This window comes from Chionomys nivalis, chromosome 1 (assembly GCF_950005125.1).
Source record: "Chionomys nivalis chromosome 1, mChiNiv1.1, whole genome shotgun sequence".
In the NCBI taxonomy this organism is placed as follows: Eukaryota; Metazoa; Chordata; class Mammalia; order Rodentia; family Cricetidae; genus Chionomys; species Chionomys nivalis.
The window spans coordinates 146,046,704-146,068,393 of NC_080086.1; the positions used below are offsets into that span (position 1 = coordinate 146,046,704).

The 21,690-nt window shown below is 41.7% G+C and overlaps 1 protein-coding gene across 1 annotated transcript in view; it reads left to right on the top strand.

Annotated features, from left to right (window-relative positions):
* Spmip4 (sperm microtubule inner protein 4) overlaps positions 1-11,317 on the top strand; it is a 33,583-nt gene extending 22,266 nt beyond the window's left edge. The window contains exons 8-10 of the mRNA XM_057784693.1: positions 7,171-7,345; positions 7,646-7,737; positions 10,181-11,317. Coding sequence (XP_057640676.1) covers positions 7,171-7,345; positions 7,646-7,737; positions 10,181-10,999 — 1,086 coding nt within the window. The 3' untranslated portion in view covers positions 11,000-11,317. The remainder of the gene's footprint in view (positions 1-7,170; positions 7,346-7,645; positions 7,738-10,180) is intronic.
* Positions 11,318-21,690: the final 10,373 nt, after the last annotated feature.

The window sequence follows — 21,690 nt, forward strand, 5'->3', positions numbered from 1 at the left end:
AGGAGGCATATTGTTTCTTTTTGAGCTTTGATTAATTATCTGTATGATTTCAATAAAGCTGGCCTACAAACGTGGAAGTTTGGGGAATAATATAAAACCTGGAAATACTGGATAAGAAATTATTGTTAGTCCATGAGGAATTATTTTCTTCTCTGCTAACACCTCCCGTACTCTATAGTCAATAACTTCTCACAATTGATTTTATAGCTCATCAACTAAATGACAACTTCTTTGAGAAAAAGAGTATTTTGTATTTATATCTTCTATGATGTTTACCAGGGGGATTGTTTGTTTGTAACAGAATCTCCCATAGCCCAGACTGGCATTGTTCTTGGTAAGGAGCCAAGAATGACCTCAAACTCATGATCCTCCTGCCTCCCTCCCAAGTGCTAGGATTACAGGTATGTGCCACCACCGTGGTTTTATGCAGTGCTGGGGATGGAACCCAGGGCACTCACTGTTCATACTAGACAATCACACTAGCAACTGAACTTCATCACTCATACACAGTCTTTATACACAGATTTTCCACTGGCTTTATTCTTGTTCATGTCTCTAATGTTTAATCTCACTTTGTGATCTGTTCTAACTAGTCTTAATTTTCAACTTTTTGGTCATTCTTCAGGCTCATTCCTAACTTTAATCAAGTTTTGCACTGACAAAAATAAAATTGATACTGAGTTAGATGAGGAGTTACTGAAGGAGACCCCCCTGCACAGCAGGGGCTTCCTCCCAGACCCCAGATTAGGCACAAACCACACCCAAACACTGTTTTCACAGAGATCCTTTATTAAAAAGTGGCTGCTTTCTGACGCTGGCAGAAAAACAGCAGCAAATGACCTTGGAGGTGTGGTTTTTAAAAGGAGAAGAAGGGGAGGGAGGTCTGTGTTGGAATGGGCTAGGGTGTGGTGGTAAAGGAGTTAGGGAACAGGGGACAAGGGAAAGGGGAAGGGGGACTTGTTCTGAAGGGACAAAGAGCTGTCTCCGGATAGAGGAGACAGATGTGGCACATAGGAAAATGGGAGTTTATGAAGGTAAAGGGGAACCCTATGTTAGGATGAGCTGTTTCATTTTAATTGGGCATGTTAATTAGGTGACCCAAAGGGGATTCTGATTTCTGGACTTCAATAGTTGGACCTTGGTAGTCAGCCTCAGGAGGAGAGAGTGGCCAAATAAGGGAATAGATCTTAATGGCTAGCTTTAAGAATGTAATCTATCAGTTTTTTAGCAAGGCACAGGGAAACAGACAGAAGGGCACAGCCTGCTAGTCCCTTTAGGTATGCCCAGGTCCATTATATCTTACTTTTGGTTTTATGTTTATGAGTGTTTACTTGCATACATGTGTGCCATGTGCATGTCTGATGCTTACAGAGGTCAGAAAAGTGCATTGTATACCCTGGAACTGGAGTACAGATGGCTGTGGGCCACTATCTGGTCCTCTGCAAGAGCAGCCTGTGATTTTAACCTCTGAGTCACCTCTCCAGTCCTTGTCTTTTGCTTTTTGTGAACTCAGGGTAATCCCCTGAACCAATTCTCTCCCATTTCCCTTCTCTCACCACCTGACTAGAAGAGATCAAAGGTATCATTTTTCTCCCCAGCATTTTGTTTGTTGTAACAAAGTTTATACAGTACGAGCCCCTTCCTATCACTAGAGCAGTGGCTCTAGCCCTCGCTGCACATCTGAAACACTTAGTCATTCTCAGGGTTGGATCCACAGCAGGAAGGCCGTTCAAGGACTCAAACTGTAGCATAATAATTGTCCCTCTCTGCACCACATGCATGGAGATGATGGTAATAATCGGATAAGCCTTTTCTACCGTGTTACCTACCACAAGGAGGAAACTCCAGAGACTGTAATTGGCATTTCCTATGTAAGCCATCAAGAAAGTGTGATTAACATTGGTAACCGTCTAAAGCAGCCAGTTTCTGGCTCTAAAACCTACCAGCTCTATGACCTGAATAACGGGCACATTTAGTTCTTCAGTGCCTCAGTGTCCTAATAAATGAAGGCAGAACAATGATAAAATGTACTTGAAAGTTCTGTCCCAAGAAGGAGATGCAAATGAAAGCCCCCAGCACCGTATCAGTGCATAGTGAGATCATAGTCAATGTAGCTGTAGCTGCTTTGGGCAATATTCCCGAGACTGTATGCTTTGCTAACCTGGAAACATTTTTTAAATGGTGACATTGGAAAGAAGGCTTACTCTTGTAAATGATCAACGACTTAACTTTTTAATGTTTAAATTATTATAGTGTGTGTGTGTGTGCGCATGCATGCACGCACACATGCATGCGTGTGTGTTGGATATAAATGCATGTGGAGGTCGGAGAACAACTTCTAGGTGTCAGTTCTCTCCTTCCAGGGATTCTGAGATGAAACTCGGGTTGTTAGGCATCATGGCAAGCACTGTTGCCCACTGAGCGGTGTCACTGGCTGCTGAGACTCAGTTTTTAGCAGAATAGTTTGAATGTCATCTTGTCCTCGTTCTCCCCGATACACACGTGAAACTTATTCTGTCAGGATCGAAGAGCTCCAGGTACCTCATTCCCACCCAGACCCTATTTGATCTGACTCCCTTTTCCAACGAATCATTCCTGAGTACTTGTTGCTCAAACCAGGTTGTCTCTTGCCACTTCTCTCTTCTTTCTGAGTTCTCTCTAGATATTTCCAGCCATTACACATACCTTCTCTTTTACAATTGGTAAACATAAGCAGGTTTTAATATTTGATTATTCTGAGCTGTTTATGTCACTATTTGCTGAGGTGCCTAAATTTCTTTGCCCTTTTGTTTCTCAAGAGCAGAGTGAATTTAACATTAGGTTTGTGATATAAAATGTCTTTAGGATGAAATGTAATTTGTAATCATCTTTTGAGTAAAATGAGATACGATCCCAGAAGGAGGTTCCATACACTTCCCTAACTTTAAACTTAATTTAAACCATTTTCAAAACCTCTCCAAGGCTATTTAATTTAATGTCCAAGCCGGGCGGTGGTGGTGCACGCCTTTAATCCCAGCACTCGGGAGGCAGAGGCAGGCGGATCTCTGTGAGTTCGAGACCAGCCTGGTCTACAAGAGCTAGTTCCAGGACAGGCTCCAAAACCACAGAGAAACCCTGTCTCGAAAAACCAAAAAAAAAATAATAATAATAAAAAAATAATAATAATTTAATGTCCATTGCAAAACATCTTTCCTTAACTCCAAGTATCTAGACAAAGCCTTGGCTCTTCTTTGAAAGGAGCTCAGTTCACCGTGTGAAGGAGGCGAGGCGCCTGCCCCCCTCGTCTACTCCGGTAGCCTCGCTCCTGGCACAGCTGTCACTGCGCTGCAGACCTCGAATCTACACTCATGCTTAAAGGGCCATAAAAAAAATTGGCAGGCACACAAGCAATTTAAGTAAATTTAAATGACATTTAAATAAATGTCACTTGAACAACTGGATGCCTATGAGTATTTCTCTCCATGCGCCTTGCAGCCGCCTCCCACACCCTGAGTCTGAGAAGTGAGACAAGCTGGGGTAGCCGTCGTCCTCACTGGAGCAGCAATGCTCTCCCACACCCTGCAACACTCTTCCCTTCAGGCCTTTCTTCTAATGTCCTAACTAGATGACAGAAAAATCTGTCACTTTATTTATTCCCATTTGCATCTTTTTTCATTCCATATGTAAATAATCTAAGCTCACAATCATAATTTATTAGTGTGATAGTGTAATTAAATGAAATAAGATCCAATAAAAAAACTAGTGTCTAAAAATGCTAACGTCCTTCCAGAGGGTGATGTGATATCTACAATAAGCCTTGCTAAACCTGAGTAAACCCCATGATTCTACACTGAAGCACAAGCAAAGGAAAAGATTTAAAATTTCATTTATTGTATCACCACTATATGATTTACTAATGTTTTAATGGAGACTTACAAAGTTTTGGTGCCTAGCACAGAGCCCTCAGAACTTTAGACATAATTCTATATTTAATAAGTATCAACTTAATAAGTGTTTATTACAAATTATTGAGCTATGGTCCTGGGAAGATGGCTAAGTGGGTGAGAGACTTGCTGCACTAGCATGAGGACCTGAGTTCGCATCCCAGTGCTCACATAAAAGCCGGTGTGGAGGCCAGCCTGGTCTTCAGAGTGAGTTCCAGGACAGCCTGGTCTACAGAGTGAGTTCCAGGACAGCCTGGTCTACAGAGTGAGTTCCAGGCCAGCCTGGTCTACAGAGTGAGTTCCAGGACAGCCTGGTCTACAGAGTGAGTTCCAAGACAGCCTGGTCTACAGAGTGAGTTCCAGGACAGCCAGAAATGTTACACAGAGAAACCGTGTCTGGGGGGAGGGAGCCAGATGTGGTATGTGCAAGCCTGTATCTATGCAGATAATGGGACAGAAGCTCTAGCTGCTGGCCTAGCTCCAGGCTCATGAGATACCCATCTCAAGGGTGACAAACAGGTCACATGAGCTCTTCTGGTCACACGCATACACAAATTACTAAGCTACATCTATTTCGTGGGCTCTGCTGAAAACATAACATCACTCTTGTAAACTGGAGTGTCTTCCTAGAATGAAATGGGCCAGCAACTGGAGCCCTTCCTGCTTGTGCTTACCTTTGTCAGGTACATGTTCTACACTGGGTGTACCCTTCCCCAGTAACACCTGTCATGACTGCCGTCAGCTCCTCTCTCGTCACCTTAACTGACTCTGACTCAGATGTTTCCTGGTTATCAAGCCCCTGCCAGCACAGCACAGATGACACTATGTCTTGCATTTCCTATTTGATTTCTCGTGTCCTAGGCTTCATTTCAGCATAAAGTGCATTAGCCTCACCTCTTAGGACAGTACTTGAATAAGGCCCATGTTTTATCAAATAAGTTGGCTCTGCAAATGATGGAAAAGATAAGGAAACGCAGGGGGCTTTGTTTCCCAGCATCTGCAACTCCAGTTCCCGATGACCCGATACTCCCTTCTGCCTTCTGTGGGCTCCTATACACAGGCGGTATACATAAACTCACAGAAACACACATATATTGTTTACATACACAAATAAAATTTAATAATTAAATAGATTTTTTTGTTTTTCAATACAGGGTTTCTCTGTGTGGCTCTGGCTGTCCTGGAACTTGCTCTGTAGACCAGGCTGGTCTTGAACTCAGAGATCCACCTGCCTCTGCCTCTCACGTGCTGGGATTAAAGGTGTGCACCACCAACACCCTGTTCAAATAGATTTTTTTTTTTTTTGGTTTTTTTCGAGACAGGGTTTCTCTGTGGTTTTGGAGCCTATCCTGGAACTAGCTCTTGTAGACCAGGCTGGTCTCGAACTCACAGAGATCCGCCTGCCTCTGCCTCCCAAGTGCTGGGATTAAAGGCGTGCGCCACCACCGCCCGGCTTTTTTTTGGTTTTTCGAGACAGGGTTTCTCTGTGGCTTTGGAGCCTGTCCTGGAACTAGCTCTGTAGACCAGGCTGGTCTCGAACTCACAGAGATCCGCCTGCCTCTGCCTCCCGATTGCTGGGATTAAAGGCTCAAATAGATATTTTTTAAAAGATTTATTTATTTATTTATTTATTTTGTATACAGTATTCTGCCTGCATGTTTGCTTGATCTCATTATAGATGGTTGTGAGCCACCATGTGGTTGCTAGGAATTGAACTCAGACCTCTGAAAGAGCAGTCAGTGCTCTTTACTGCTGAGCCATCTCTCCAGCCCTCAAGTAGATACTTTTAAAGGAGCTTTCTTTGCCCCTAAGTAAGCAAGCCATAGGTTAATTAATGGTATATAAAGATAATTATTTAATATTTCTTGAGACCCATTCACAAGTGCCTTTTACATGAACCCTCCACTTACCTAAAATGAGAGTCGCTTCAACATTACAAGAATGCTAACAACATTGTCACCCCTAGGCCTAGAAACTTTTCATGACGATTCCTTTCCCTTCCTCTTGCTGTGTTCCTCCCTGTGGGGCTGGGACTTAACAGAAGGAGACTGTATCCATCTGCAACATATGTTCGTTTCCCACCACGCACCAGTCTAGGGATTCTCCTTTGTACCTGTCTTAAAGGTTGATACATCCCCAGCCTATATACAGCTCTGGGCTAAAGGGTACCCTGAGAGGACTACTGGATGGAATGGGAGTGGCGGGAGGCTGGGGCAAGTATAAGAGAGCACTACAGGACCTGAGGCTCCGTGCAGCATCTGGCTCTACTTGAGCCACCATGTCTTAGTGCAAAACTTGTAACAGACTAATTTGGAACTGGTTTTCTGGGTGGTTAAAATTGCGTGTCAAAGTAAGTACTAGTTTATTGCTTTTAGCGGAACTGTTTGGACAAATGGCAGGTTTCCACCTGTCCTTTAAGCCCCAGACCCTGCAAACATTAAAGGCGGGCTTGGCTTGCAGGCATCAGGTAGCATAATGTTCATAATGTTCCATATTGCACACCTCCTCCCTAGCTCGGCTTCAGCATGTTTGTGTCTCCGTATCTACCCCAGTCTCATCTCCCTTCTCCGCGCCCCGCTCCTGGCCTCACTTCTCCATCAACTAGAGCCTCCAGTGAAGTAGTTTTGTCTTAACCTTTTAAAAACAGCTGTCTGTGGTCATTTGCATTTGCCCCTTCTTTCTTGTGCCAGCCAGTGTCTCCCTGGAACATGTTTACTTTTGATGATCCTTCTTTCCTGCCACAGATGTGTACATCCAGGCACTGACTAAACAGTTAGAGCCACACTAAAACGCATCTAGCCATGTTTACATGCACTCCTATTAGGAAACAGAAAATAAACCTTCAGTTCTATGTAAAGAATGGCCATCCTTTCGGAATTCGAGTGACTTAAGTCTTTGTCAGAAAGATGTAGCTAACATGAAGTTTCCTTTCAGGGACAGAAGACAAAGAGGCAATCACTTTTAGTCAAGTCAGCCAGCTGCACACAGAACCCTCTGTATGTCTAATGAAACTATACCAGAAGTAGAATATTCAGGAACAAACTGCAACCTAAATTCTTAGAGACTTTTAGAAGAAATGTTAGCATCTCCTTGATAAAATGTGGTTATAATTACACCCACTGTGCCTGGCTTGAATATGGTAATTAATTCAGAAAGTGACCTTAACTGTTTGCCTGTTGGGACAGTGAACCAGCCCTTATTCAGTTAGATACAATTAATAACAGCAATCTTTCTGTTCATATTCTAGTTTCCTAAATGTGTTGAGAAAAACAAGCCAGTATTCTACCCCAAACCTCCTAAAACCTTTGCTCCTAACACATCTTTGAATCCATGGGATGCTGTGGACTCTGCAAAGGAAGCCAATATACAAAGAAATCTTGAGAAATCCCACTGGATCACTTCATACGCTCATGACTTTACAGGTATGAGTTCACACTAATACAAGTAATGAGAACAGAAAAGGGACACTCAGTGAATACCCTCCATCACAAGCTTCCATCTCCTGATGTTCTGTCCTGAGACTCGTTATAAAAACTAATCCAAATTAGCGGGAGAGCTCAGTTTCTCTCTTAAGTGGGTAGCAGGGAAGCCGGGCTGGTTTATATTTTATTGGCTCTAATTTATATCATAAAGAAAACGAGTAGGTTTTCCTACGTAACGGGTAGTTTAATAACTGTTCTTCATTTACTCTACCAAAATAATAAGACAATGTTTCTATTAAGGTCTAGGGCCCATGAGCCCCCTTGAGCTGGATGATTACCATGAAAAAGAGGTAGCAGAGCTAACTGGACAGATAGGATTTGACCCACAGCCTGTAAGTAATTGCAGTCAACTCTCAGTTATTTGGGGGAGAATATCCAGCCCTTTTCTCCTTGCTTTTCCCATGTTTTGTGTCTTGAATATTGGTGGCCACCCAAACAAAAAGAAAATCTAATTGCTTTTGAAAGATAATTCTGAACTTATTGGAACTGACTTGGGTACCCGTTTTTGTATTGGAAAAACAAAACTTCTTCATAGTCCTATATTTTAAATATATTTTCTATCATGCTACTCTTGATAAAATAATTCACAAAAGAATTTGCCTATAATGAGTAAAGCTTAACTAGTAATTTCATGATTCCTAATAAATTTGTGTCTTACACATTCCATTACTTTCGAGGAAATTAATAACTTCTTTCTGGTAGTCATAATAATTGAGAGTTGGCTGAATTACAATCAAAAGCCAATAAATTTTTGCCTATATCAATTAGAGAATTGATTATAAAAATGTCTTGAAAGAAATTATCAAGCCCTATAATAAAATATATAATCCACTAGATGAATTATATAAAGGATATCATATTCATGTGTTGGTTTATCCTCTATAAATACAAAGTTTGAAAACCTAATTTCAAAGCTATAAATTGTAGAAATATATATTAAACTATAAGCATACGAAAATAGGGATTTTTTTTTAGATTACACTGAACACTTTAATTTTATATTAGCTTAAGCATTTGTAACGGGGATATCAAATCAAACACCTGAGCTGGGTCCTTACACTGTGCTTTATCAGCCACCACAGGTCTTTCCATTGCTTTGATTTTGCACTTGCGATAGGCACTCTCTGTTGGATTAGATATATGCTCTGACACTGAGGTGTGCTCAATTTACAGGACCAACTCCAGGAAAGCATGTTTTAGTGGTGATAAAAATCCTTGTGAAGCTTTTTTCAGAATGAAATACAAGTCCTAGGCCTAGAGATGTTCTTCAGTTGGTAATGACCTGCCTTAGCATACACAAAATCCCGGTCTGATTGCTTGGCACCTCATGGTGGCACATATCTATAATTCTTTTGCATAATCTATTCATTTCAACCATTACAAATATTTTTGTCATTTTTGCACATTTTAGAATGAAGTAAAGACCTTAATATATTTTATCCATTAAGATTTCACATTCATACCATTTACCAGAGTTAAAATTTTTCCTGTTTTTCATTCAATGTGAAGAATATATTTAATAAAATTGTACAGATAGTAAATGTACATTTGTTAAAACAAAAGCATACAGATTTCATTCAAGCCTCTGCCACAATACAGAACACATCACCATCCATGCCGTCATAGGCCACCTCTTCCCTCCTCCCCTACCCACATAGCTCCAGTAATAGTATCCTGAATATGCCTTTTATTTTTGCAGTTTCTAAGCCTGATTGAATCCATACTTTAAAAATACCTCAAGGGGCTGGAGAGATGGCTCACAGGTTAAGAGCACTGGCAGCTCTTCCCAGATTCCTGAGTTCAATTCCCAGTACCCACATGGTGGCTCACAACCATCCGTAATGAGGCCCTCTTCTGGCCTGCAGGCCAGAATACTGTATACACAATAAATAAATAAATAAATAAATAAATAAATAAATAAATAAATCTTTAAACACAAATGGGGTAGTGGGTACAGCTCAGGGGCAAAGCATGTGATTGGCATATGCAAGGCCCTGTGCTCAGCCCCTAAAACCAGAAAAAAAAAGACATTGAACACCTCAGACAGTGCTTCTCAAAGCACTTAGCATGCTGCCTGCCTTAGCAGCACCTGAGGCATTGTTAAAATGCGTGTTCCTGAGTAGGGAGGATAGCTCAGAGTACATGGGTTTGTTCTCTCTTACACACCCTCCCAGAACAAGCAGATCCCAGAACCCCACTGTAGACCTTACAAGTCCTAGTCTTAGAACTAAAGCTTAGGAACTCCTTTCTGTCAGCTCTGAAGGTGATTCTGATTCACCCTGGGCTTAAGAACTCTGCCTTGTCTACATGGTTTAAACAACTGCGCAGGATAAGCTGGGCAGTGGTGGCACACACCTTTAATCCAAGCACTTGCAGAGGCAGGTGGATATCTGTGAATTCAAGGCCATCCAGTCTACAAGAGCTAGTTCCAGGGCAGACTCCAAAGCTACAGAGAAACCCTGTCAAAAAAAAAAAAAAAAAAAAAACAACCTGCACAGGATAGTTAATGCAGTCCTGCTCTCTAAGTTTTAGTCTAGTGAGTCCTTTGTAGCCAAATAAAACTTATTTTCCATTTACCAAAAGCCACTAAAAGAAAGATGTACTTACTTGGGCCCAGAATTCAATGTATTCAAATAAATACCAAGGAATCTTAGTGTGTATGCTTCCACCACTCTACTTCCTGATCATAAAAATGGGTAACTTGTAGCCATATTATTATAATGCTATATTTACTAATCAGTCGATTTTTTTCTCCTCTTTATTCCACTGATATAGCAAGAAAAATTCCATCCTGCCTTAAAACCTCCCAGGCCTTTGGAAGGTCGAATTGCCCGACTTATTCAGAACCAGCGACCTCTGGAGGCTATGGTGCAGCAAGGACCACCTTCCTGTCCAGATTGTACCCCTAGGGTTTTGTGTGCTTTTCATACATTCATACCCAGTACTACAGAAGTGATGGCAATGAATGATAACCTCCTCCCCGGAATTACTCATAAAAACCAGGATATTGAAGAGAAGATTAAGGAAGAACAAGGCTTGATGTCTACCTATACACTCCCAACTCGTTGTCCAAGAAAAGAGATGAGTAGTCTTTTTGACCTAACATCACTTCCAAAGATCACAGACACTAAAAAGACAGATGACTTGTACTGGAGACAGTTGGAAGTGAAACCGCTACCCGTATCCCACTCTAAGTCAAACCATTACATTGACTACGAACCACTTAAATCTGCTTTCCGTGATCCATATACTACTTGTCAGAACGCTGTTCGCCTCAGTAAGTCTAATATTCTTTGTAACAAAACAGATATGGATGATTTCGCTTTTGACAACTTTATAAGTAAGCCAGAGTTTTTGGGCATGGACATGGAAAGCAATGAAGAAACAAGACCTATTTTGGGATGGATTCCTAACGCTGGAGTACCCAACCCTCAGACCAACCTACTTGATCTTAGGAATTCATTTTCAAAGTCCATGACACAGAAGCATTTTCATGACTCCATCCAAGAAGAACAAAAAGATCTCAGGGATAAAATAAACTGCGGGATGAGACATCAATTCTATGGCCACAATGCCCATTATTTCTATAACTGAGATATTGTCTCTTCCTTCAAAACCAAGTCTCTTGCAAGAAAATAAAATATGTCACAGAATGCCCTGCATTTGGCTGGATTCTGTTTCTGTATTGAGCCATGTTGACATTAATGAGCCTTGTGTTTTAAGAAATTAAGTTAGGGTCTGGTCAGAGGGACCAAAATAATGTCCTGACTTCTCAAAACATTTAACAGTTTGTCAACAAAATATCAGAGCCAGAAAAAAATTAAGTCTTTAGTCTCATCTTTAAATTATACTCTGAAGAAGTTTCCCAAAATCAGGAAAATCAATGTATAGACAAAATGTACATCATCATTTTGCGAGAAATGAAAAATTGAAAAAAATTCAAATATTGAAGATTTGACAGACAACTATAGAATGTATCATGCCTTAATAAAATTGATATGTCAACAATCTGTTTCTGTAAATGTTTTCACAAAATAATGGGTAAAAAAGGTAAAATTCATCTCTGTGAGTTCAAGGCCAGCCTGGTTTACATAATGAGTTGTAGGAGAGCAGGGCTATGGAGAGACCCAGAAGAGAGAAGAGGTTGGGATAGAATTTAAATCTTCAGTTAACTGAAGGTAGAGTGGCTCTCCAAACTATAAAACTTCAACAAAAAGTATGTCAAGGGGGCTGGAGAGATGGCTCAGAGGTTAAGAGCATTGCCTGCTCTACCAAAGGTCCTGAGTTCAATTCCCAGCAACCACATGGTGGCTCACAACCATCTGTAATGGGATCTGGTGCCCTCTTCTGGCCTACAGGTATACACACAGACAGAATATTGTATACATAATAAATAAATATTAAAAAAAAAGTATGTCAAGTCAGTGGGAAGGTGAATCCTGAATGGTCTGGATGTACACATTACAGATTACATGTATAAGTTGTTGGGAAGATGAGTCTTGAGTATTCTGTATGCACACATTACAGTTTACATGTGTAAGTCGGTGGAAAGATGAATCTTGAATGTTCTGCATGCACACATCACAGGTTCATACAAACTCAGCAGAAAACATGAATCTTTAATGTTCTGCATGCACACATTACAGGTTACATGTGTTTCCTTCCCCTTAATAATCTGAGAGAAAACATATTTGATACAGATAAAACTATTTTGTTAGAATCTAGACAACTAATTAGATTTCCAGTTTTGGCAAGGAAAAGTATGGCTTGCTGCCAGCTATTCCAGGGTCCAACATCTTCATCTTTGAAGTGTTTGCCTACTGTGTAGGTAACTCCCATATGCATGTCAACACTTCAGTGTAACAGGAGGTTATGTTTTATAAAGTTCTCTTTCACACTCTGTGTGTTTGTGTGGGTGTCAGAGAGCAACCTTCTTGAGTCTTCTTCCATTAGGCTCCAGGGATCCAGCTCAGGTCATCAAGTTTGCATGGCAAGCTGCTTTACCTGCTGAGCCATCTCACTAGCCCAAGAAGTATGCTATAAAATAATTTACCAAGGCAAGTTAAGTACCGTGAAGAAGTTAGAAGTTGGGATAAGCTGAGTTGCTTACAAGAGGCTCAGATAATGCTAGCTGCCCCAGAGGAAGCAGACCAGCCAAGCTACATTAAAGAAGGGGGTCAGCTGAGATGCCTAGAAGAGGTTCAAGCCACTTGAGCTTCCCAAAAGAGCCTCCAGCATAATGAGTTGTACAACTCCAAGTTACCAACCCTTGTGAACTGTCACCCGTGCTGGGGCAGGCTGTTAAGCTCCTGGCTTTGAGTCATTTCTGTTCCTGTAAATAACCCCTCACCTACATTCCTATAAGTAGTGACAATAAAACTCATTGGTTCACACAATATAGTTATGTATTTTAAATTATTTTGTCCTTATAACTAACATGTACATTTCTTAAACCTATTCTGAGATAAAATTTTAATTATTTTCCAAATTTTATTTTATACAGCACTAGTCTGTAGGTTTTAAGGAAAGCAAAAATTTTCATATTGAAATACTGTCATGTGTATTACAACCACATGACAATCCTAAATCATAGTATTTATAGAATACTTGACTGGAGTGTAGCTTGGTGGTAGAATCCTTTGCTAGTTTGCCCAGGTTCAATCTCTAACACTAGAAAGTTTATAATATGGGTTCTGGGGAGAGAACCCAGCCAGTCAGGAAAAGCTCTTGCTCTTCAACCATAGGGACCCACATGAGCCAGCCAGGGTCCCAGCCACACCCATAAACAGGAGTGTTCAGTGGGGCAGACAGGATCACTGGGACCTGCTGGCTTCAGCCCAACTGAAAAACCCAAGTTTCTCATTCAAGGAAAGACCTTGCCTCAAAGGAATAAGGTGACAAGTGACAGGAAAACATCTCAGTACGCACACCCACACACACATGTGAATATAACACATAGATGCATATAACACACACGTGTGTATAACACACATGTGTAACATGAAGGCCTGCTTGTTGTGGTTTCTGTCCTGCCCAGTTCCCATAGCCGTTTAGGTCACAAAGAAATCACATAGAGAGTCTGCATTAGTTACAAACTGATTGGCCCTTTAGCTCAGGCTTCATATTAGCTCTTCTTTTTTTTTTTTTGAGACAGGGTTTCTCTGTAGCTTTGGAGCCTCTCCTGTAACTAGCTCTTGTAGCCCAGGCTGGTCTTGAACGTACAGATATCCACCTGCCTCTGCCTTCTGAGTGCTGGGATTAAAGGTGTGCACTACCACACCTTGAACTCACAGAGTTCCCCACCCCCCGTCTTTTTTTAAACAAAGGAAAATATCCATAGTCCATTTTTTGGGAATGTGGGCATAGTATTCCAAGTTACTTCCTGCTGTTTAGGGGTGTTGATAATCTTATGGGGACCTAAAGAAAATTTAGAATTATGGTCAAGTCCTGACTGGTATATCCTGTGAGTCTTGATCATCTCAGGCAGCAACTTAAATCTGTTCTGGATGTAGAACTCAGACATCTGGGCCATCTGTTCCTACTGGAGATTTCTCAGGTGGTCCTTGATCAAACCTGATTTTTCTTAACTCAGAATAAATCCATAGCCTCTCATTTTCTGTGGAAACAAAAGCAAAACCTCTTCTCCAAAGTAACATATCTTTTGACTTCACTTTTGAAGCCAAGGTATTTTCAAAATACCTATCTTGAATTAATTCAACAGCATTTATAAGCAAAAATCTTTTAGCAGCTGTTGCTCCTTCCTCAGCATTCAAACAATTCAAAGAGAGCATAATAACATACAGTATCCAGATTCTCTGTGTATTTTCCATCTTTATGTGGCTTAACTTTAACCTCTATTTCTTTTATTTTTACTTTTACTTCTTGAAACAGGTTCTCTGTGTATCTTTGGCTGTCCTGGAACTCTCTCTGTAGACCAGGCTGTCTTTGAACTCACAGAAATCCACCTGCCTCTGCCTCCCAAGTGCTAGGATTAAAGGTATGCACTACCACATCTTGAACTCACAGAGGTCTATCTACCTCTGCCTCCTAAGTGTTGGGATTAAAGGTGTGTACCACCAAACCCAACTCCTCTTTCTTTTTTATTTTAAGGACTTTAATCTTTTTCTTTTCTCTCTCAAGCCAGCATATATTTTTAACACACAGCAAACCATTTAGTTTTTTTCATCTTTGAATCTATCTTTACTGTATCTCTCTCTCTTTTTCTGACCACGAGTCTTTAATTTGCTAAGCAATACAGGTAGGATTAAAGCCATGGCTTTGACAGCTGGATGCAGCCCATTCCATAGCTTTATGAAATTCCATGCTCATGGTGGAGGTACTGGCCAGAGTCATGTTTATTGTCACAACTCTATGGCTTTTCAAGGTCCTTGCCAACAAGCAAGCTGCAACAGTGTGTCCACAAACAACACTCAAATGCTGTCTCTGTAGCCAAACCTCCTACCTCAAAGAGTGAGAATTTGCACTGGCAGGATGGCCCAGAAAGCCAGCATTTTAAAACAGCACAGATTTTTTTTCCTGCTATCACTGAAAACCAAAAAGCATGTGGTCAGCTTTTTATCAACACTATTTAAGTGTTTCTTGGCAGGACCTCTTAAAAGGCTGCAAGGTTTTACAGCTAAAACTGACTCAGGAAGCCTCTCTTAGATGAGAGTGCTTGCTTGCCTCTAGCAAGCAGAGCAGACCTGAGAAATTGCTGCTACCAAGAAACCATGCATAATGCTGTTATTTTGTGTTTAGAATTACTTCCCAAGGTCTCAGGCTTTATGTAGATGCAATTGTCCACACGTTGGCACCATTTATAACATAAGGGCCTGCTTGTTGGGGTTTCTGTCTTGCCCAGTTCCCACAGCTGTTTAGGTCCCAAAGAAATCACACAGAGCATCTGCATTAGTTATAAACTGATTGGCCCATTAGCTCAGGCTTTGTATTAGCTCTTATAACTTATATTAACCCATTATTCTAGTATATGTTAGCCACATGGCTCAGTACCTTTTTCAGCGGGGTAGGTCACATCCTGCTTCTTCTGTGTCTGGACAGGACTTCGGGAAGAGATTCCTTCCTCCCAGAATACTCCTGTTCTCACTGCCCTGTCTCTACTTCCTGTCTGGTTGTCCCGCCTATACTTCCTACCTGGCTCCTGGCCAATCAGCATTTATTTAAAACATAATTGACAGAATATAGAATTGTCCCACACCACACAGGCATATAATACTTTTGGGCTGACAGATGACTCAGCAAGTAAAGGCACTTACATGCAGGCCTGGTGATACTGGCATTCATAAACCTACACTTAGGTTCCTCTGTGTAGCAGCCCTAGCTGTTCTGGAACTCACTCTGTAGATCAGATTGGCCTCAAACTCACAGAGATCAGCCTGCCTCTGGCTCCCGAGTGCTGGGATTAAAGGCACACGCTGCCACCACCTGGAGTTTAAATACCTTTTAAAAAGTCACTGGGATGTCCAAGGTGATGGGCAATACAGTGAATATATGAAAGTAATTTGATCCTTTTCTTGTCTAGTCATAGAACGTAGCATGGGACTGAACTTCTAATAACTAATGCTGAAAGACCCAACTCCACAAGAAAGGAACTCAAAAGTTTAACCTCTTTTCTTTTTACCATTGTGTGACACACACAAATGTGGCATAGTGTACATATCGAAGACAACTTCCGTCATAAGGGTCCTGGAGACCGAACTCTGGTTGTCAGACTTTGCAGCAAGCTACTTTACACACTAAGCCATCTCATAGGCCCAGGAACTTGAAGTTTTATTGTTTTTTTTTTTTAAGTTTCTTTTATTTACTTTTTGTGTCTTTCACATCATGCATCTCAATCCCATTCATTTCCTGTCCCTGTGTATCTGCTCTCTGCCCTTGCAGCCCTCCCCCCAAATAAAACTGAAGAAACAAAGAAAAAAGGGGACGGGGTAGGGGGATGGAAATCTCATCATGGAAGCTGTAGTATGACACAGTGAGTCAAGCAGTAAGCCCTATTATCCAAATATCTTTACTTGCAAGTGTTCATTGCAAAGTCACTGGTCTGGTTTGAGGCCTTTGGCTTCTGCTACCCCATCAATGCGGGGCCTCACTGGAACTCCTCTTGGTTATCCTGTCTTCTCAGCAACTACTCCACAGTGCAGGACAAGTGAGGAGAACAGAATTTCTGTCGTGAAACAGACATGGCTGAGGACTGGATGCTGTCCCGAAAATGGGAAATGCATTATACCCAGGAGAGTCCCAGGACATGGGTCTTCAAGGGACTCTATTGAAGGAAGTACAGATGAGAGCTGCTCACAGAGATTGGGCAGAGTTAAGAGAACTTCCAGGGGTTAGTAGGGCTCCAAAGAATTTGAAACAGCAAGAAGCTTTAACCCAGCCTTTAAGGAAGTTTCCAGTGCCTCCCAATGGCCTAACCCAAGCAAAAGCTAGGGAGCAAAGGGGCATCAGGAGTAAGAGATCACCAGGTTAAGGCAGAGAAAGGTAGGGAGTGGGTTGTCATAAGAAGTACTGAGAGCGCTGAATTGATTACTTCTCTAGGTCGTCTAAATGACTGGCTGCAGTTTTACACCAGCTCTGGCTGCCTCCCCTTGCAAGTTTCTACTAAGAAAGACTTCCCTTGAATCCATGAGCCTCCTCTGCTCGCTTCAGGAAGCCTGAAGCTTCCTCACCACTCACTACTCATAAACCCGAAGAGTTATGACTTACAGGGGATTAGGCCTGGCTTAAGAGAACTGCTCTAGATCACTAACTGCCTCCATGTCGGGGAGAAGGTGCTTCACTTCCTTGTGTTTGCTGGAGCAGGGCTGTTAGCTTCTTTCCTTCAGTAATGTTCTTTTTCCATTCTCAGCCTCACGCTTGTCACAGGAAGCCTGACTGCTGGGCTGTCTTCGCCGCCATCATGCTTTGCTGAGTTTTAAGGGAAGAGATTGGTTCTCTGCTTCCCATTTGAACACTCAGAGCCCACTGTGGAGTGATTAACTGGCCTGGAAAGTGGAAAGATAGGGGAACTGTAAGTCAGTGCGGTGGTGAGAACACACAATTGGGCCATATTGTATGCATGCTTTTCCTGACTCTCTCAAATAACTATAATAGTAACATCAAATCATCTATTTCAGATCACCCTAACAAATATATACTAACAAAGACTGACATATTGTGAGGCTACTAAAATGTACCGTACAGACAGGAAACGAGCTGTATTGGTCACGGTTCTCCAGGGTCACAGAACTCAGGGGATGAATCTGTGTGTGGAATGGCTTACAGGTTGCAGTTCAACAAATGCTAGCTATGAAAAGAAAGTCCAAGTTCCACTAGGCTGGGTGTTTCAGCTGATCTTAGTATATCCCCAAGAAGCAGGAATCCCCAAGAAGTAGGCTCTGATGCCAGTGCAGGAATGAAAGTGCTGACAAGGTGAGGGCAAGCAGGGCAAGGAGGGCAAGAAGGAACACATTCTCTTCCTTCTTCCACTGTCCTTCCAGCAGGAAATGTGACCCAGATTTAAAATGTGCCTTCCTCAAGGTTTGGTTAAAGGTGTGTGTCATCCAGTCTCAAGATCTGGAGCAAAGGCATGCTGTCTTCTTGTCTCAAGGTCCAAATCACAAGTGTGCTTTCGAGTTCTGGATTGTAGTTCATTCCAGACATAGCCAAGTTGACAACCAAGAATAGCCATCACCTGAGCACACACCTTAAAAAATAAAACAAAACAAGCAAGTAAACGGAAACTAGCATCTTTAGATTTGTTCCATAGCAGGGTTGCCACAAACCTGGAATCTGAAAGGAAGAAGAAACAGGATGTACAAAGAGGGGAGAGAAAAAGCAAAGCGTAATAAAATGAGGAACACTTGCACAGGTGTGAGAGGATTTCTTCACAGGATTGTCCACATGACTGGGGATGATGAGAAATTCTGTGACAGGCCACCTGAAGACTGGAAAAACCAGAGAAGTGAGTAGCAAGGCTAACTCAAAACCCAGCGAGCCCCCCAACCAGGGAATCTAACAGCACAATTCTGCCTGAGAACTCAGGGTTAATGGGGAAAGGTCCAAAGGCCAGAGAACCTAGAATTCTTTGTCCACAGCTAAGAAAGGCACTCTGACTCTTGGGAGACAGCAGGGGTGCCCGTCTCTGCTTGTTTGTTTCTTTTGGACCCTCGACCGGGTCTGTCTCATGTGCCCATCCATTTTGGATGAGAGTCTGTCCTGCTTGGTTCACTGACTGAAATGCCTGTCTCTTGGAGATACTTTACTGGTGTACCTAGAAATAGGGCTGGCCACCTGGATATTACGGAATCCAGTCAAGCGGATAAAGTTATCCATTTCAACAGGTTATGAAATTTCAGGTTTGCTAAATGAAGGAGTTCTATCCTCAGATGTTGGTCAGTGGCATAACATGTTTATACTGATACCATCAAAGATAAACCAAACATAACCAACTCTATGTGTTGTGTTTTACGATAAAAGGAGGAAATTAAACTACAGTGAATCTAAGTGGCAAAACCTTGTATCTATCTGATGAAGGGTCCAGGAATATAGGAATATATACTTATTGGCCTAAACAGATGGGAACAGACAGACATCAGCTGTCAGCAAATAGTTATTAGCTTTTAACAATGGTTTCTTTGTTTACAGCCAGCAGCTCTGTCTATGAGCAAAGGCTAGCTTTTTTTACAATGGCTCTCTGCAGCTATTGGTCAGTTTTTTACAGTAAACCCCTACCCTTACAGCCGACAATTGCTGTGGACCAAGGTTAGCTTTTAATAAGTTTTTTTCTACGTGACTTTTCGGCTTCACACTGTTCCGTATCCTTCCTGCTACAGGAACCAGGCTACGTCAAGAAAGCTGAGGGTTTTGTAAGCACCTCTAGTTGTTTCAATAACACCGCAGGGTTGGAACCTTGTAAGCGGAAATTGTAAAATGCAATATATCTCTAAGCTTAACAAAATGGTAAAAATGCCTTTGTCCATGTCTAATGCTTACTTCTTACTTTTAAAAGGGGCCCCAAACGAGCCCCCACAATGTCACAGTTTCAGAAGCCTGAGTTCTAGTTGTGGTCCCAGCTAGTTGGTAAGCTTTTTGTGCCCCCTGGTGATTTTTGGAATAAAGTTTGCTCATGGTTTCGTAGACTTCGGCAGTCTGTCCCCATTATTTGCACACCCCCAGACCCAACATCTGACATTCTTCTTATTCTACTCCCTGGCTTGCCTTCAGAGTTACAGTAGCTGGCATTTTGTCATTGCTTTGTATATCACACACACGCACACACACCAGCTTCTGGTGAGAGCCTCAAGGCAAACAGCATATGGTGGGAAGCACGAGAAAGAAGTCTCATGGCAAAGGAGGAAGCGAGAGGGACCAGGTTTGCTCCTTCATAATAATTGGCTTTCTCAGGAACTAATCCATTCAGGAGTGAACTAATGCACCCCTCACAGCTAGCACCCAGATGTCTCCTCCTGGAGAACTGCTAATTCCAAAAATCGTGAGAAAAGGCCAAGACCACAGCTGTCTGAATTAAAGCAAGTTGTATTTGGGGTTCCCTAAGATACCTAGCCAGCTGTCTTCCCCTAAGTTGGGCTTTCTGTTTTGCTTTGGTTTTTCGAGACAGGGTTTCTCTGTGAAACAGTCCTGGCTGTACTGGAATTTGCTGAGACAAGGTTGTCCTCGAACTCAAAGTGACCCACCTGCTTCCGGAGTACTGGGATTAAAGGCGTGTACCACAACCATCTGTCAAGTTGTGTGTGTGGGGGGGGGTAAGAGCAGGCCCCACTGGCCTCTCCAAATTCCTTTAAAAAAAGATTTTTTATTTATTATGCAGTGTTCTGCCTGCATGTTTCCCTGCAGGCCAGAAGAGGGCGCCAGATCTCATCACAGATGTTTATGAGCCACCATACGGTTGAATTTAGGACCTCTGGAAGAGCAGCCAGCGCTCTTAATCACTGAGGAAAGATAAGGTGTTCAAAAAAGGTGAGGGGTTTGACAGTTATCTATTGTTAAAATGATACAATAAAAGGGGAGGAACAAAGGTTAAGATATACCAAAGGAAGAATTCACATCAAGTGAATGAGGGTTATAAAGGGGGTTACAAGCAGTTAATATCAGACCAGGAATTTAAGAGATTACAAACAGAAACCTTAATTAGCAGGGACTTGACATAGGACATAGGATTTATCTCTTGGCTAGGAACAGACAGGAACTGTTTTGACCATAAACAGAAGACTTAACCTGCAAGGTATATTCTTGGTTTCAGTTTCCCATTAACCTGTGTGGGATATTTTTGGTTTCTGTTTTACAGGACTAAGGTGCAAGGAATCTGATGAAGAAGTGTTCCTTCCATCAAGCCCTTCCTCGTAAAGGTCCTGCCACCCTCCAATATTGCCACCTGTGGAGCAAGCTTCAAGTACATAAACCTTTGAATGAGACACTATATCAAAACCGTGTCCAAATCGTAAGTAGAGAGCCACTTGTTTAACTGGTTGCTAAGGAATAATAAGATGTTTTACGGTTTCCCCTCCCCCCCATTTTCCTCAGAAACAAATGACTCCAACCATATCAAATACGGCAGAAGACAAATCTTCTTTTAAATATTTCCATTTACATTGGATGAATTTAAAGCTTCTGAGAGATTAATTCACATTCCAAGGATTAGAGCAGGAGCTCAGGCCCTTTAGTTTTTCTTAAAATATACGTGCCCACACATGGACAATAGATAAAGTTTTTTTTTTTTTTTTGAAGCAGCCAATTTCAACTTTTATTATGAATAAGAAAGTCACATTTGGATACGTAAGAAACTCTAAAGATGAAAAAGTTATAGGAACAGAACAGAGAAGTATATTTCTACTAACTGTGGATAAATAATAGGCCTGATTCATTATTGAGAAACTAGATTTAGGTAAAAATCATGTAAATATTTGTTTGATTTTTTTTTCCACTGGGAGAAGAAACATAAAACAAGATGTATTGTTCCCTTGGAACATTCGGTGATGCTAAAGGCACCATCCAGAAGCAGAGTCAAACTCCTCGCAAGTGTTCCAGTCGTGACTCACCAGCAAGTCTAGATCCAATCGACATGCAGATTCCTGGTAACCCTGCGTTGGTGTTTTATGAAAAAGATTAAGCCATGTAGATTTCTTTTCAAAAAGCCTGTTTTAACTAGTCCTACAGACTCCTCAGTGTTTTCCCTCCATCTACAAAGACACCTGTGTATGGAATAAAAAGCTTAATACTGCGCTCCAAACCAGGAGAAAAACTCCTAATGCCCAGTGGAGAAATTGGCG